Source organism: Anarhichas minor, unplaced genomic scaffold (assembly GCF_050575085.1).
Source record: "Anarhichas minor isolate MPS153535 unplaced genomic scaffold, ASM5057508v1 ptg000014l, whole genome shotgun sequence".
In the NCBI taxonomy this organism is placed as follows: domain Eukaryota; kingdom Metazoa; phylum Chordata; class Actinopteri; order Perciformes; family Anarhichadidae; genus Anarhichas; species Anarhichas minor.
The window spans coordinates 7844339-7861837 of record NW_027466460.1 but is presented as its reverse complement, the minus strand read 5'-3'; the positions used below and the strand labels follow the sequence as shown (position 1 = coordinate 7861837).

The window sequence follows — 17499 nt, the reverse complement described above, 5'->3', positions numbered from 1 at the left end:
GCTTTGAGACAGCGGGATTTATAGAAGTATCTTTATTAGATTGTATGTGGAATAGTTCAGAGTATTATTGCTACAAATTGTGGTGTTCTTTTGAGGGTTTCCTTGTGCAATTCTACCTGCAGCTCTTCAGTGTGTTGTACGCATGTGTGAGAGAGTTATCGTCGGCCGTGTTGTTGTGTTGTTAAATCACTGTCGCTTACTATGTTGTAAGCCACAAAGTTGATTGTTGTTGGTATCTGTCAATATATATATATCCAAACATTTTTAATTCATCATGAATATCAAGTTAATTTGGTATCTTGGTGTATAGCATAGAGATGTATAATGCATACTTTGATGTAAAATCCAAACATTGAGATGCTCTCACATTTTTAGATATATTTGTTTTGGTGCTTTCCCCCCCCCCCCCCCCAGAAGGTCGGGTTGTATTTAGGTTTCTTCCATTTGAGGTTTTTCATTGATGACCATTGGGAATTCTACCTTGTTGACCACAGACATTTGCTCTACTTTATTCAACAAAAACTGTGGATTTTGTGTCAAAATAAATGCTAACAAGCGCTACCAAATACATGTCTGTACTTTTGTGAACATTCTACACATCTCTCGTTGTAGATGCCGGGGGTACAAACAATATTCTGCTCTGAAATACAGCAAATGCACCGACTTATCTAAGCAGGGAATGAGCTAAAAAAACACCCACTCATGAGTATAGCTGTCACTGTGACTCAGGATGAATCATCAGGCTGCACTCACTCTGAAAGCTTCACCTTTTCACAAGTAAAACGCAAAAAAAAGAGAGTTTGAAATGTGGGATTGTGTGTAGCTGACAGACCTGTGCATCAGTGATGACAAATACAACATGCAGTAGGAGAATATCAGTAGTCGTTTGTTGTCAAACATGCTTGCAATATATCAACCACTGCCATATGCCTTGACAAAACCCATCCGTTCGCATTGTTCCTCTCACTCCAACGAGATGATCAGAGCAGAAAAAGTCCAGGAATTTACTGTCCTGCCTATTTATTATCATCAAGGCTAGATTGCCAAACAGGCAAAGTGAGTAACTGCCCTGGGCCTTCCTAACCATAGGGGGGGCTACAAAAGCTCCAGATTTAAATGTATCCTATTTCATAAACCTTTGCAGAGGGATCCCTGTGTCAAGATGTATTTTCAAGACCTTCATTATTTCAGTCTTGATGCATATTCCTATATGAATATGTGCTTAATCGCATTACCACACAGGAAGCCGAGAAAATCTGTACGGATTGCTCAAACAGTGGAAGAATCAGGGGTTAATATTGGCCTAAATGACCATTTTTACCCCATGATTATTATAAGCCTGGTATGTTTTCGTGTGTTAACTGTCACGGGACTTTTCTTAGGCAGATGAAAAAAGGAACCAGTGGCCCACATTTACAGGACTTGGTTAGAAACAGATAGTTTGCTGTTAAATACCAAGGGCACCTAAATGCTGATTGGCCATCATCAAACTTAGCTGCACATGTTTTCAGCTCCATCTGGTGGTGTAAATTTGGATGACAAAAATACTTCAATAAAGATGATAAGGTTTTTGCCAAGTTTACCTTTATTACTCCCTTAAAATTGAGCAGAAACAATTTTCAATCTTATTTATTTCCTTTTGAAGTATTTGCATGCCATGTTTGCCTTTATTAGATAGAAGACACTAGTGAGCTGGAAATGACATGCGACATTTAGAAGTCCCCAACCAGATAGAAATTAGGAACATCTCAAACCCCTAGGCTCGAACTATTTATTGTATAAAACAAATAAGATTTGCAAACGCGTAATGTAAGATAAAGCCAACAAACAAACACATCCAGTAGCAACAGTCTTTGCAGCAATGTCTACAAAAAGCATAATAGTTCTTGAACAGACTAATTCAATGTTATGTTTGGGGTCATAAACTGGCATATATTAAGTAAAACATTACTTGGCAAAATAATAATGATATAGATGTACATACTTGTGTTAATGCTTGTCCTAATAACATAGCAAAAAAGCTTTACATTGAGACGTGTTGTTCCCGTCCTGCTCTGTGATTGGTCAGAGACGACCAGCACCCACCCCCTCTACTGACCACTCCCCATCCGAGTTTTGTTCACGTGACTTTGCTCCGTTCGCTCTTGCAAAGTTAAAAACAGACTTTGTTTATCTTGCAGGTTGTTTGCTGAAATGCTCTCCGACTAGTTTAACCTACTTTCCTTTCCACGCTCAGCGTTATTGACTCGCCTCAGCCGTAAACGCTGAGAAGAGTACGAAACCCTCACTCCTCATTTATATAGTATTTCCTCTCTTTGTAATTAAATTTAATTATTTTTTTTGTGTGTTTTCTGCCATTGATCCCGTGCTGCACGAAAAATAGGCGCCTGGACTCGCGATTTTCCACTCCAGCACGTGTCATTTGTCAAAAGACTGTTGAAATACCTCGTTCTGCAGACGTTTGACTGCTGATTTTTTTTTTGGGGGGGCAATTTGTGGCAGCTGAAGCTCGACAGGAGAAGCCCACCGTGAGGATTTCTAATCGAGCTTTTGGAGAGCGCCATGGCGACCGAAGTGGATACGTGGTCCTCTGCTCCAAAAGTCGACGGTGAGTTAATGAACTCGGCCCCACTTTGTGTCGCGTGCATCGGTGCAGAGTGTCACCGAGCAGCCGAGGGCCTGCTGGCGTCCTCTCCCAGGTCTATTGTCCCTGCATGGGATGGGCTGCAACGCCATGCCCCACCATGTGCTCCGTCACAAACACTTAACAACGTGCATTGGTGCAACAATCACTGCGCACGGACGCATATTTGCACATACGACGCTGCACGTACAACCGAACTCCCTTTTGGAAGTGTTGTTCTTTTTAGGCTTTGTTATGGCGTTTGTTGTTGGACTGCTTTTACATTTAACCCTTTCACGTTTCTGATTGGACGAGCTCACAACGCTCACTTCCGCCTCGACAAGTCGTTGTTTGCACACACTGGCGCAGCCTGCTGAGTGTAATTATATACACAGACTTATCTTTGCTGTTCGAGTACGGTGTTAAACAAGAGTATGCATGAGTACGATTGAGCTGTCTTGCTTCCTGATTTTTTTTATTTTTCTCGATCGTGCTTTTGCAAGATGTTATGCTTCCTCAATCACCCACTTGTGTGTCAACACTTTGTGTGTTAGCCAGTGCATTTTAATGGTTATTTAGAGCCAGATGCAGGCATATAACGTTACATGCCTGCATCCCCTTTTTATGCATGGCGTTATATATTTGTTGATAAACAAAATGCTTGAACAACACAATGGTGGCCAGTTTCGTCATGGGCAAATACAAAAACAGGAAGCAAGTTTGATTTAAACCGAACGATCCTTGTAGCGCCGACGATTAAATAATGATTTCTCAATCAAACACGCGTCCCTTAAACGCACCATGTCTGAATAATGATATAATCATTAGACGCTTTATTTGAATGGTATTTGATCCCATGCTACCCTGGACTGCTTTCCTCGCTCAGCCTAGCAATGACGTCGACATGTATAGCCTACTATAAGAGCCAATAGAGCCTTACATAAGCGCTCTCTTGCTGTGTATTTAAAGGTTACATAATGTATTGTTAGCACCGCGAGATCAGCTGTGTTGTATCAAACGGATAGTTCACAGGTGTGAGTGGCATTTAAACGCAAACATTACAACCTTGGTTTGTGTTGTCAGACACAACTGATTCACAGGTTACACGGAGGTAAGACAAAGTGCGTTTGAGACACCACGTGGTTTGTTAAACTGGTGCGTTATGGCAGTGTGCGTAAAAGCAGCCTGTGCTATAGTGCACAGATGGGCTTGTCTGTGTGGACTTATCCGTCTTTTCTCAACGACCCCACGCTTGATTGAGCGGGCTCTGTTGATGGGGTGGTCACACACGCTGTCAAAGACTCTATTGTCTGTGCTGGGGGGGGGGGGGGGGGGGCAACTCCTCTATACATTGTGGGTCAACAGTATGAGAACTATGTAAACCGTGCATTGTATGGCACACATGTCTTTTCAAACATGGATCTTCCCAAAATCATCAGGCTTTACAGACTTCTGTTTTGGGGTCATTTGATTACATTTTATTATGCATTTATTATTGATAAGTAGCCAGAGCCTAAAGCAATGTCTTAAAATTACTAGTCTGACCGGCAGCCGAAAATTCCAAAGTACTTGATTTTAAAATAATAAATATCTCTAAAAAACAAGCCTCTCATTGAATTTCTTTTTTTTTTAGATCTAAAACCATCATCTATGTTGAGTGTGAGAGTTCTTGAGTATAGTTTTACAGAATGATAACTTCTCTTTTGATGACATAAACGCAACACATAACAAAACAGTTGAACGCTTAATAGTTCTTACACACAGTAGCCCATGTGATACTTAGTTTACGGGCGGCACAGGCCGGATTTGGGTGCCATGTTGCCCGTCGACCATTTTCTAATTAACTATAAAATTAAATGGATTTACTATGTGAATTCTTTTGTACTTGAGTTGTAAATTAAGTGCCAGAGTGCATAGAACAGCATATAAAATGTTAATTTAAGTCAGTTTTTAAGTTAATAAATCAGTTATTCTGAAAAGGAAAAATTTCAAAGAGCGATAATGTTCATACATTTTTATCTTATAAATTAACTTATAAACGTTTTTTTTAAATTGGCTCCTGGCCTCCTGTCATTTTGCAAAAGCGGCCACCGGGCCAGTCGAGTCGAGCGTCCCTGCAGTTGCCTCTGCAACGAGTGGACATCCCTCCATGAATATTTGAAGTGTTGGAGTTATGAAGTTTTGCCATGGTGCAGCTATGTGCAGGAGACTGAAATGCTTTTGTTTGTCATTAGAAGCAAAATCCTCTTGCTGTTGTGTTTTTTTAGGGAGGGTGCATTTAGATTAATAAACTCTGAAATTAGATCTGACCATTAGACTCGATTCATTTTATATCAATGAACTAAGCAACTTGTAATTTTTCGCCACAAATAACCTGTTTACAGGTCTGTGCGGTGAGAAGAGCCCTTCATAGCTGCAGATTGTAAATCCTGTGTAGAGGCCCACCCGTGAGAGCATTTCCACACCTCCTTGTGTAAACACATGCAGTTACAAACTTCTGAGAAGAATCCCACTGCCATAGATGTCAAGCCAGATCTCTTCGTGGCCTGCTGAGTACACATGTTATTGTCTTGCCCGCTCCTCTTTTGTTAACCCTTCTCCCTCACATGCATTCATGAAAACATGTTTGCACACACTGTCCTGTCCGTTGGCATCAAGCTCCTCAGCTTGGAAACTGAGCAAACCGTAAAGTAGTGCGTTGCTTTACATGAGTGGAAATTAGTCTGTCTGATTGTGTATATATAAAAAAAAAAAAAACAGCACGTTATCAGCCTCTTAACTGTTTATCTTAGTAGCTCTAATCTTCTCTATGTACCTCCCCGTGCACCTTATCTGTGTTAACGCTCTGCTGCTGGTACATGGGAAGACTCTAGAAGCACAGTCAGCAAAAACGCATTGCTGCGTTGATAAAAACAAGTTGTAACCGTCTTTCACAAGTGGCAACCCTTGTACTTGTATTTGTGGAGCATGTGCGGCCAGGTCCCAGCTTACAATGTCACTGTTGTACATTAGCATTAATCCGCATTAGGCGCACGCGTTTAGGCGATGTGTCTTAAACGTGTTTTCAAGTTAAGCTCTGTCATAGTCTCCTTAAATGAAATGACAGTTAAACCTCAGGACGTCCCCGCCCTTTTCTCCTCCGACAGATAATCCCCACAAGTCCGTACACAGTAGAGCGGTTGTCTGTCCCCTATATTATTTAGCAGATGCTTGCTTGACCTTTTTACAGGATGTCACACATTTTTGCTTATGTGTCTCTGTGCATGGGTAGACAGAGAAAGATCTTTTTTTTATTTAACCAGGATGTTCAACTGAGATTGAGAAAACTTTGGTCAAAGTTTTGACTGAATCTAAATCCAAACACTTTGTGAGTTTGTTGAGGATTTTGACAGTAGACCTGCAAAGAAAATCTGTGTCATCTGCAGAAAAATGTGTTGCTGCTTTAAAACATGTGAATACTCTGCTCTAAATAATGATTTGGGTCTTTGAGTTAAAACTTGTAAACAACAACAACAAGAATTTATGGAAAATGCAAATATTGTGGTCATTAAAAGTTTGCCTGCTGCACCCAGCTGCTGTTGAATATCCTGTTCATATGTACACACCTCAATCTTAGATTTAATGTGAGCGCAGAGAAACTTTCCCCTTCCAGCAGACAAATGCCAAAACAACTTTTCAGTGTCAAATGCTGCACAAACAAGTAGAACTGGTTTTATGAGGTGGAGGGGGACTTTAAAAAATGCTGCTGTATTTGACAGATGTCCCCCCCCCCCCCCCCCCCCCCCAAAAAATACATTACTGCGTACTTACAGTTACAAAATCTAGGACTGTCCCTCAGGAGGAATGTGCTCCACTGACCCCCCCCCCCCCTCATTCATAAACCCTGCTACTGTATGGAGACCATAACACTGCTGTTCATGTTCAGAGGCCCTTGGCTGTTCTGCATCTGTCTGTGTGTTGAGGAACTGGTAAAATGTGGGGGCGGTTTTGAAAGCCACCATGACACTGTTGTGTGGTTTGGTCTTCATTTTGTCGAGTGAGCTTGTTGCTGCAGCTTTATGAGACCAATCGTGACACACAGACGGTTTTAGAACTTTTAAGACAATAACTTCTTTAGCAGTTGAAGTCTGTGTCACACAGGCACATGATCCCTGCAGAGGTAAAAACAACAAAACTGTGTTAGCTTGGCTGCATTATGTGCTGCTTGTTTTGCAACTCTCGCCTTGGCAAACTGCTCCGACTTTTTCCTGCCTTCTCATTTTTCTGCTCTTTTCCAATTGGCCGGTCATGTATATGGCACGCTGCCGTTGGCTAGTTTTTTCCTGCACTGGCAGGCCCTGTGGCCTACATGAGGCAAGGAGAGGGAATAGGAGGAGGACACGACACATGGTGGGCTGTTTACAGACTTTGAAGGCCATGGGTGTGGTGCTGCTTTTTACTGCAACGGGTTAATTCACGGAGGTGACCTGCTTCATGCAAAGGTGCTTCCTTTCATTTGTTATTCACGCTCCAAGTCAAACATCTGAGACCTGTTGAATAATAAACATTTTTTTAATAAACCATTTGGTACTTTTGCAACACACAGACTGCAGCTGTGTCTTAAGATAGTTAGTTTTATCTGTGGCTTGAACAGGTGTGTGTGTGTGTGTGTGCGTGTGCGTGCGTGCGTGTGTGTGTGTGTGTGTGTGTGTGTGTGTGTGTGTTCTCCACATGTCCTGTAATCTACAGAGCCATAACTTATTTTACTGCCATTTGGGCACATGCATAAGCACTATAAGTATTCATTACACTCCCAGACATTCTTCCTCCTCCTGCTTGGCCATGTGACCAGTCATGGACCCAACCATGCCATATGTAGTCACGTCCTGGCTGCTGCGGACAGATCGCGAGAAGACAGGAATAATAATAAAAAATGTGGTGTAAGCATTTCTCCAGCATGTGCTCCACTTTGCTCCCTCCCTCCTCCCATGCCTGCGGGAACACTCCAGTCCCACATGATGATGTTGTTGTTGTCTCAGTACCTACAAGAAGCAACCTGGGCAGATGTTTTGTTACATTAAACAGTATTTTCAGTACACTCACTATAGAATAGTATATGCAGTTCCTTGACACTAAATGTCACTCCTAAACTTAACAGCAGCTGCTGATAGAGCTGGTGAGTGTTGCAAGGCAACATGAGTATGTGCTGCCAGTCTCGTGTTTAATGTTTAAGGCCTTTTTGTTTGGCTTAATGTGTGCCTAAAACATGGCCCTGGCATATGGAGGTGGCTGTAGCAAACGCAGGCAGAAGGCATTGTTTTCAAGCCCTGAGCCGGTGTTGCTGCGGTGTAAAGGTGTGGTGCAGTTTTCGAAATGCACCTGATATGATCTGTAATGTAGCGTAGATAAGCCTGAGACAAACACCATAAACATGTCTGACTGTTGTGAGCCATTTGGTGCAAACCAAATCCTCGAGTCATATTTCTGCATGTACAGCAACAAAATGCAGAACATTACCGTGTCTTTTCACCACAACGGCAGCATTGTGTTGACCGACATTAACCGTGTTAGGTGTACAGGCAGTCTTGGTTTTTGTCTCAAAGCTCCAACAGTTTCATTGTTATTATTTTTACAGTTTACAGTTGTAAAAATGGCATGCGTCTGAAATAAATTTACCAATGTAAATACGATTTAATTATTATTGAGATTATTAGTATTCTATTGTTTGTACTAATCTATAATAGAATAGATTCACATATCATTACTCAGTATCCCATCAGGATTTCCTTAGTTGTGTGGTTTACATGTTTTCTAATATGTTTTGTTTCTGGGACTCTTGTCGCTCTAGTGAAATTAAAGATATAGATGCACACTACATGGCAAACACTATGTGGACACCATAAACCCATACATACGGTTGAATGTATAACGGCCTATATTCTTCTGGAGAGGCTTTCCACAAGAGTTTGGAAACTGGCTGCAGGGGTTTGCTCCCGTTCAGCCACAAGGGCATCAGATAGGTCCACTAATGACAAGTTCTGTCCTATTGTGTGAACATTGTCATGTTAAAGGCAGAAAGAGTCTTCCCCAAACTTTGAGCTATATCGTATATGTTACTAGTGTCCAATGATGTCAAATAAAATGTTTTTATGACAGTGTAATGGCAAAATTCCTTTGCAGTATTTGTTACAGTCCCGTTGAAAATCCAAACGCTATTATTAATCAATTGTTCCATTTTTCTGATCACAGGGGCGTTCTCTTTCGACGACAACCTGGCAGAGGCTAACCATCCCTACAGCGTTGACGATGACTTGCTGAATGAGGCGGAGGTGAACGGCAACTGGACTCCTCAGGAGAAAGCGCTCCACGAGGCTCGACTCAAAGCCAAAGCCAAGCGCCGCCTGCGCAAGTCCTCATCACGCAACTCCACCAGCGAGTCCTTCTCCGAGTCAGGAGAAGTGTCAGGAACTGACCCGAACAGTCCAAAGGGCAAAGTCAACACCAGTGACCGCAAATCCAGGACGGGTAAAGGCAGAGGCCTGCCAAAGAAAGGTACATTTGAACTACTCTGGTGTATGCAGCTTTCTGCTTTTTGTTTGGGAAGCTGGCACAGCCTTTCTTACAGTAACAGGGAAGAGAACAACTATGGACACATTGTCTATATCCTGAGAAAGTTCAACTTTGTAGCGAGAGCTTAATACATGGGCTTACTTTGTTTTCTTGTTGAGCAGTTAACAACAAAAACGACATTGATTAGCATACTTCTAGACTCTGCTCATGAAGCTGTCACAATTTCTGGTGCCTGTGATTCGTGCACATGTACTGATTGTTGTTGACGACAGCAATTAGTTTAGTTGGAAATGTTACATGACCTGCTTTTCAATCCCTGCACCAAATGTGTTTGTGGCCATGGCTCTTTTCCCCACAATCACATAGGTGAACATGCCTTTATGGTTTGTATGCAGGTGGAGCAGGTGGGAAAGGAGTTTGGGGGGCTGCTGGGATGGTTTATGAAGATGAGGAGCCTGATCTGCGGGACCCCAACTACGATGAGTCTGCTCAGGTGAGTGGGTACAGCAGACATGGACTGTTAATAATATGCATATTAAGAGAGAGAAAGAGTTGGGACTCAAACAAAAAACATAGCTTCTCTGCTTTTTTTTGTTTCATTTTTTTAAGTGATTTTTTGTCACTAAAGTCAGGCTGCCTGCAACCAACAATTATGTTCCGCTGTGGAAGTTGATCCTTTATTTTCTAAATGTTTCTATCACCTGACCGTCAGCAGTCTGTACATACTCTGAACTGTGTGTGCCACTGATGAAAGAGCCTCACCAGCAGAGGCTGGTTTATCACAGTTGTTGTTGCGTTCGACCTGTTGTGCGGAGCAGCTTTTTGTTCCAAAGAGGCCCATCGATCAAAGCTGACACCTTTTATTTCTTGTGTTAAACAAACGTGCTGATGTTGAAGGGGCTGCTGCTGAAACCCACTAAATATAAAAGAGGCGTTGCTCTGTAAACCAGATAATGATTGTCCTCACTCGGACAACAATCTAATGAATCAAACTCTTTTGATAGCTTGTAATACCTTGGGTGGCATGTGATAAAAGATTTATTATAACTTATTATTATTAAACTGTTGGAAAAACGCTGTTTTATATATAAAAGTTCACATGATTTGACCGAAGCTCATTTAAAAACTCACCCGCTCACATGAATGTTTCATCCCGGTGGCTCCGTCCCAGCTCATTCAACAGTATTTTTTTTAAATCTTTAACCCCATTATCAAGCAAATGCTCTGTGCGACGCTGCTGAAGGCCGAGTTTGTTAGTCTCCTGTAAAGGTCAGGCTGACTGAATGCAGAGTGGGAATGGAGCTTCTGTCAGTCAAATAGTTGATATCGGTTTTGGGAACAGCTCAGAAAAGCCAGTGCGATTTGTCCTTGAATGTCGTAGGAGAGTAGTGGAAAGATGTCCGTCAGTGTGTTGAATGGGAACTGGGACAGAGAGGTACAGAAAAGTTCACGGGACGTGTGCAGACGGTGCCCCTTTGAATCCAACTGAGGGGATCACCTGATGAAGGATTTCTGAATGGTACAGGTCATCTTGTACATGAGAAAATGTGAAAATAATCTCAGTATCCATGTAATGGAAACTATAATGTGCTTGAGAATGCTCCCTTTACTCACCTTTTGATCAAATCTTGGTTAAAGTATCATTAAGAGATGTTGCATTCAGGTTCAGTCTTTAGCCTGTACTTGGCCATAAATGATTGTTTTGGTTCTCTCCCATCAACTCCTGCAGTCACACAATCACACACCATGAGCAGGAAACAGGAACGTGAATAAGTGTTTTTGACTGTTAGCTACAGCCCTTCTTTATACTGATATTGGTTTGCTTGTTAAATAAACTTGGGCTTTTTACAAGAGGTCAAGACAATTGAGTAATTCTTTTTTATGCTGTTGGACTTACAATTGGAGCCAGCTTTTCCCTTTAAAAAAAACAAAAGTAGTTATTCTCCTGATATAGTTTGTAGGAACTTTTTGTTTTATGTCTTTGCTAAGATTATTATTTCATAAATGCGTCCATTGTTCTCCAGGTTAATCAAAACCTGGTCACCTGTAAAGTTGGTTGGACCAGTTTTGACCGACATTCTTGGCATTGGCTAATGCTAACGTTGAGATGAAAGGGAGAAGTTTGTTATATCATAACAGAAGAACAGAAAGGCGACGGATAACACTTTTCAAAAGAAATCTTAGTGATATTGATCTGAAATTATTAATCCATGTTATAACTTTTCAGACTTGGATTGCACATGAATAAAACCTTGATAGTGTAAACGTATAGGTGTACTCGACAGCTCGTTCTAATGACTGGGCATATGTGTGTATGACGATGGACTGACGATGCGTTTGTTCTTGCACAGGGAGACACAGTTTATGCGACAGTTGTGCCCGAGGTAGATGAGAAGGAACTGGAAAAAATGGTCAACCCCATTGTACAGGAGTACTTTGAACATGGAGACACCAAAGAGGTCCAGGTAAATGATTTCAAATGAAGCATTTCCTCTTCCTTTCACTAAATGCATGCAGACCAAGAATGAGCGAGTTTAGAGAATTGATCGACGGATGAACAAAGTAATGGAGGGCTTGTGTGCACAGATCATTAGATGACTTAACAGTACTGGTTAGAGACTGTAGTATCTTCAATTGTCTTATTTGTCCTTCCTGCCTATCAGATGTTGCTGAAAGGACTCAACCTGGGCCAGCATAAGTTCGAGTTCTCCTCCCTGGCTGTGGCACTGTCCCTGGAAGGCAAAGCCAGCCACAGAGAGCTGACCTCCCGCCTGCTGTCTGATCTGTCGGGCAAGATGCTGTCACAAAGTGAAATGGCCCGCGCCTTTGACAAGATACTCAAAGAGCTGCCAGACCTGATACTGGATACACCGGAGGCTCCGCAGGTAGACCTCTTCATTTTGTCATATTGCTGAACTTATCGGACTACTAAAATATGTGATGCGGACGTGCATTCTGATGTTGTTTTTTTTTCTTCTGATGTCTCACAGATGTTGGGCCAGTTTGTAGCCCGAGCCATAGCAGACCACGTCCTCCCCATGTCGTTCCTGGACTGTTACAAGGGAAAAGTGGACTGTGACCATGCCAGGTGAGCTGAGACGAGTGCAATTTAAATGCAAATACAAAAAAAATCAACCTTGTTTGCAACAGTTGTACGATTTCTTAAGCCTTTCTTTAGTTAATTTTACCGCACCTTGATCAAAAACCTGGTTACAGATGCAACTGAAACGTTCCTCTTCCCTGTGTTGGGAAAAGCTTCTACTTTTCACGTTTTATGAGGAGCAGTTGTCCTCCTCCTATCAAATCATGTTTAAATGGAATAAAACATTGGTGTTGTGGTGTTATCTTGGCTATTTTGGAGCTTCGTGCTAAATTGGGTAACTCACTCTAGCTTATAAAAATAACTAGACTTCATGTACGCCCATTTATGTGCAGATAATATTTTTGGTGTTTTCCTTTTTCAGAGTGGCTTTAGACCGTGCCGAAGTGCTGCTGACCATGAAGAGGGAGATGGTTCGTCTCGATAATGTGTGGGGCGTGGGTGGAGGCCTGAGACCTGTCAAACATCTCGTCAAAGAGGTAAGAAAAACAACAACCATTAAACTGATAAGTCACATTCTTGTTTCCATTTTCAAAATTATCTTTATTCATGATCCATAGCACTGAGGGCAGAGTGTCTGTATTGACAAGCTCTGCTTATTTATTCACATTACGTAAGGTAAGGTAAACAGAAGGCAGAAATGCATGCTGGTTAGAGAGCCACAGGCCAACCCTCTGCTATGTTGCTGTGTCAGCAGAGGCCTTTTCTCCTCCGAAAAGTGAGAATTGCAAAAACAAGGGCACAGGAGGTGCGGACACGGATACACACCCTAGCCTTTAACTGAACAGACTTGACACGCACACACACGCATACAGTGTTCATGCACACATTTGCACCCCACGTGCTGTCGGCTTTGTCTTTGTTTACAATTGTTGTTCTATGATCTGGAATTTCTGGAATTATTTGTGCCAATGTGGGTGTGTGGATAGTGTGGGAGTTTGTGCACATCTTGTAAATTGTAGGTTATGCAACATTTTAAGTGATGTTTAGAAATGTGCGAGTTGTCTGTCAGTGTGTTCTCAGTCATACAGCATTGTGTGAGCCTCAGTAGCCCCCAGAGCCTCAGGCTGTTTTGATTTCCTGCCTGGTTGCGCAGCTTCAGGGGGACACACTGGGCTGCAGGAGGCACAAGGCCTCTTTCGCTCGCTGCTCTCACTTTTTTCCGAGTCACTCTATTGTTGTGCTCTTACTTGCAGCCTCTCAGTTTCTACGGGCTGTCCTCTGTCACTGCCCTGCCTGTCCACGTTACCCCCCCCATGTTGTTTTTTTCCCCCCAGATGTTCGGACGACCACACATTCCCCCAGCTCCGTGAATTAGACCCAGAATTGACTTGTAGCTTTAACGTTTCTTTTACTGGTTGCATCTGTCAAGCTCCTCTTGAATCTCAAGTGGCGTGAGTAATCGGTCCATAAATAGCTTTAAAGCAAAATGGTTCATGTGTTATGAGTGACATAACAAATGAATACTAACAAATGAAGCAGAGAATAAAATATTCAAGCACAGCTCCAAAAGAAATGTTCATCTTTTTCAAGAAGACAGATGTGTGCTGAGTTTTATTTCCCAAGGAAGTCAGGTTATTGCTAGAATAAATCCCTTTAAATATATATATATATATATATATATATATATATATATACACACACACACACACACACACACACACACACACACACACACAGCTCTTTGTACAGGACTTAAGCTCTCTTAAGTCCTGTGAATTATTTTTTCTTTATCCAGGGTGTGTTGAATCAAATACAGGTGTGCCCTAGATAAAGGCCAGGTACCTGCACTTAAACATGGACAATCCCGCATAATTAGCATCATATTTCTACACCTCTAACCCATCAATATTCATGCCTCAATCATCACTCTGTTGCTCTGGTTTTGTCTTTTTAACAGTCTATCCATCTTTTAGTCTCTTCACAATAAATTCCAAAGGATATTTATTACATTCAGCTAGCTTTTATAGGCAAAACAAGCAACCCTCTTCATTTTTTCATTTGTGTGTGCTTGTTTGTGTCTTTGTTCCAGATGAACCTCTTGCTCAAGGAGTACCTGATATCAGGAGACGTGTCTGAGGCAGAGCACTGTCTGCGGGACCTGGAAGTCCCACACTTCCACCATGAGCTGGTCTATGAGGTATTAAAGACGTGATGTTATTGTGTCAGTCTTGGTTTGGTTTTGTCATCACACACTTTTCCACATATTCACCAAGAAAACAAACAAAAGCTTTCTCCATGTTCTCCCCACATAATGATAAGATAACAGCTACACAGGTTAAAGTCTCTTACGTGTGTGTGTGTGTGTGTGTGTGTGTGTGTGTGTGTGTGTGTGTGTGTGTGTGTGTGTGTGTGTGTGTGTGTGTGTGTGTGTGTGTGTGTGTGTGTGTGTGTGTGTGTGTGTGTGTGTGTGTGTGTGTGTGTGTGTGTGGCAGAGGCGTGTCTCATTTGTACTGCATGTATTAACAGAGCTCAGCCCAAATTGATCAATCCAAAATAGAAAGGCACATTGCATAACAGGGAACGGCCTATCCTCCATACAAATGTAATTGCTTCGTGATTATTTACAGAGTGTAGCTGTAAAGGCAATAAACTGAGTGGCATCTTATTTTGTAAATAAAAATGTGTGATTATGGGTTGGTTCCAAATGGCTGATCAAGTTTTCAGTTTTTTTTTTTATTTTATTTTATTTTTATTTATTTTTTTTTGGCCTCAGTTGTGTACAAAGTACACCATGTACTGTTGCATAGCCAGGTGGAATTTGTTCTACACATGCAGCACATTTAGAAAGGATTCACCCGGCTGGACTTTTTCAGAGTTTTATTATCTACAAATAACCACAAATTAAATGTGTTTTTGTTCAAATATGTTTGTTAAATGTTTAAATACTGCGCCTTCTCTTTTCTTGCTATAAACTAATGTAAAATGGCAAATACTGCCACCATGTGGTTAAACGTGGTCATTGCACATCTGGATTGATCATTGACTTTTCATTATTAGGTGATAGACATTAGATGGCAGCAGAATACTCTTTCTTACACATTCTATATGTTATATTATTTTTTTCAGGCTGTAGTGATGGTGCTGGAGTCGAAAGGAGACACTGCCAGTCACGTGATGATAAAGCTGCTGCAGTCCTTCTGGAAAACAGGCCTCATCACTGTGGATCAGATGAACAGGGTCAGTGCCTTGCGTTTAGTTTTTTTTGTATCATTTTCTTTATTAAGGACATGATTTGCATATCGGATGAAAATTCATGTGCGTTCCACCTTGTAGTCATACTATCCATTTTATATGCTGCTTCTTCCATGTAGGGTTTCCAGCGTGTCTATGATGAGCTCCCAGAAATCAGCCTTGATGTGCCACATGCCCACTCTATCATGGAGACCTTTGTGGACCTCTGCTACCAGGAGGCCGTCATCACCAAACAGCTGAGGGATGCATATCCCGCCAGGTGAGTTGGCCATTTCTCACCACTTTAAAACATTGTTTTATTTTCCTATCGCCATAATTAAATCATTCCTAATGGCTGGTGTTATTTTATTGTCAACAAATATCATGAAAATAAGAAAACCAAAAAGTGTAAGTGTTTAATGAAGAATTATGTCACTCAGTACAATAGTGTGGCTCATTGATCTGGTTGGGTTTTTAAGTTTTTGAACACCAATGTAGCTCTATGGTACAGAGAAATAACCTATATCGAGCTTTGACAACAGAGAGATTATTAGGATCAATTCATTTTTGGTTTTGGGGTTTTTTGGTCACTAACATGTTTCTCTAAACTCTCTTTCTTCCACTAGAGGACGAAAGCGTTTTGTGAGCGAGGGAGATGGAGGGGCAATAAAGAACTAATCCACAAGAGGAAGAGCAGCAGCAGGAAGAGGAGGAGGAGGGGGGGGGGTGTCTACAGGTTGTTAGACCCAGATTCCGCTCCAGCATGTTTTCCTCTGAAACCAGGCATGCTGGCAGTCCTAAGTTTCCTTGTTCCTTCCCAATAATGTTGTCATTACACAAACCAGCATTGCTGTTTGGTGAAAGTAGACAGAAGTGTTGAGTTCCATTCATCTTGTTAATCACTGTTTTGGACATTTTCTTTTTGTAAGAAAGTTCTTTATTTTTTGGGTTGATGCACCCCTTTGTACCTGTTTCTCAAGAATAGTTTGAGTCAGAGCTGCAGAAAAACAGGTTGACAGGCAGGGGTGTGTGGGAGATGAATTTGGGTGTTTTGTCTCTGGCTTTGCTTCACCTGTTGCCATGTCTCTATTTTTTTTCCATGTAAAGTGCTAGAAATGAAAAAAAAGCACTTAGAAGACAGCTGATACTGTACAGTCGGTGAGCACTTGGTAATTTAGCTCAACAACAAAGATTTAACTTTTCCTTTTTTATTTTTTTTTTCTGCCACACATCATTTGAAATGTTTTCAAGGACATTGCGCTTTTTTTCTTGCATCTTGGGTCCCTCAGACCAAACGTTCACTTTATAAAGCAAAGCAGTCAAATCAAGATGTGTTTGGGTGGTTATTTAAAACTTGCATTAGGGCAAATATACTTTGGAAGCTCTTTTCTCCAAAAAAAAAAAAATATTAAAAGAAATTGGGGTTTAATCTGTGTTTAAAAAAAAAAAAAAAAAAAAGTAAAAAGATTGAACAAGCACTATTTTGAGCATTCAGATGTTGCTTGCAATAAATAAATCTACAGCTCACATGGTCAGAAATGGATTCCAGACAGGTAACCTGATGATACCCTGGAGAGCAGAATTAATCTGGGAATTGTCTTTAAACTTGATACGTCTGTGAAATGGCAACCTCGGTTTATCTTGGAAGACTGTATGTTAAAGGCATATTCGGATATGCATATTCTTTTCCGACACTGTTTGTAACAGTTTTTCATGTTGACGAATGTTAAAGATGTGGCTAAGAAATATATTTCACTCATTAAAAAGCAACAAAATTATGTTTCTGCTTTTCTTTTTTGTGGTTATGCCAGCAGTATTGATGAATAACCAGGAGTAAGTGATTTGGCAAGTGTAGTAGAGATCAATCACCTTTGCTGATCAGTCAGTTGTGATCCTTAATGTATACTTTAACCTTGTCTTGTACCTGTACCTTCTCTGTAAGTCTAAATGATTAATGATCAGAGCAGGTGTAAATATGTTTATCTGTAACCAAGAAGCAGTTTAAGGCCAAAGCTTGGATTTGTTTTCTCTGACTCTTGACCCCATTTATGGT

At 41.3% G+C, this 17499-nt stretch overlaps 1 protein-coding gene across 1 annotated transcript; it reads left to right on the top strand.

Annotated features, from left to right (window-relative positions):
* The first annotated feature begins 2148 nt into the window (after positions 1-2148).
* Positions 2149-17224, top strand: pdcd4a (programmed cell death 4a). Its single transcript, XM_076091300.1, has 11 exons — positions 2149-2608; positions 8852-9154; positions 9568-9665; positions 11524-11637; positions 11836-12057; positions 12163-12260; positions 12637-12751; positions 14305-14412; positions 15342-15452; positions 15587-15726; positions 16073-17224. Exons 1-11 carry the CDS (start codon positions 2563-2565, stop codon positions 16122-16124), a joined length of 1407 nt encoding a protein of 468 aa, XP_075947415.1. The 5' UTR covers positions 2149-2562; the 3' UTR covers positions 16125-17224.
* Positions 17225-17499: the final 275 nt, after the last annotated feature.

Excerpts from the sequence above, each read along its gene's own strand:
- pdcd4a (XM_076091300.1), top strand. The coding sequence starts at position 2,563 with ATGGCGACCGAAGTGGATACGTGGTCCTCTGCTCCAAAAGTCGACG. Across the intron at positions 11,638-11,835 it reads GAGACACCAAAGAGGTCCAG|ATGTTGCTGAAAGGACTCAA; the intron begins GTAAATGATTTC and ends CCTGCCTATCAG. Across the intron at positions 14,413-15,341 it reads ACCATGAGCTGGTCTATGAG|GCTGTAGTGATGGTGCTGGA; the intron begins GTATTAAAGACG and ends TATTTTTTTCAG.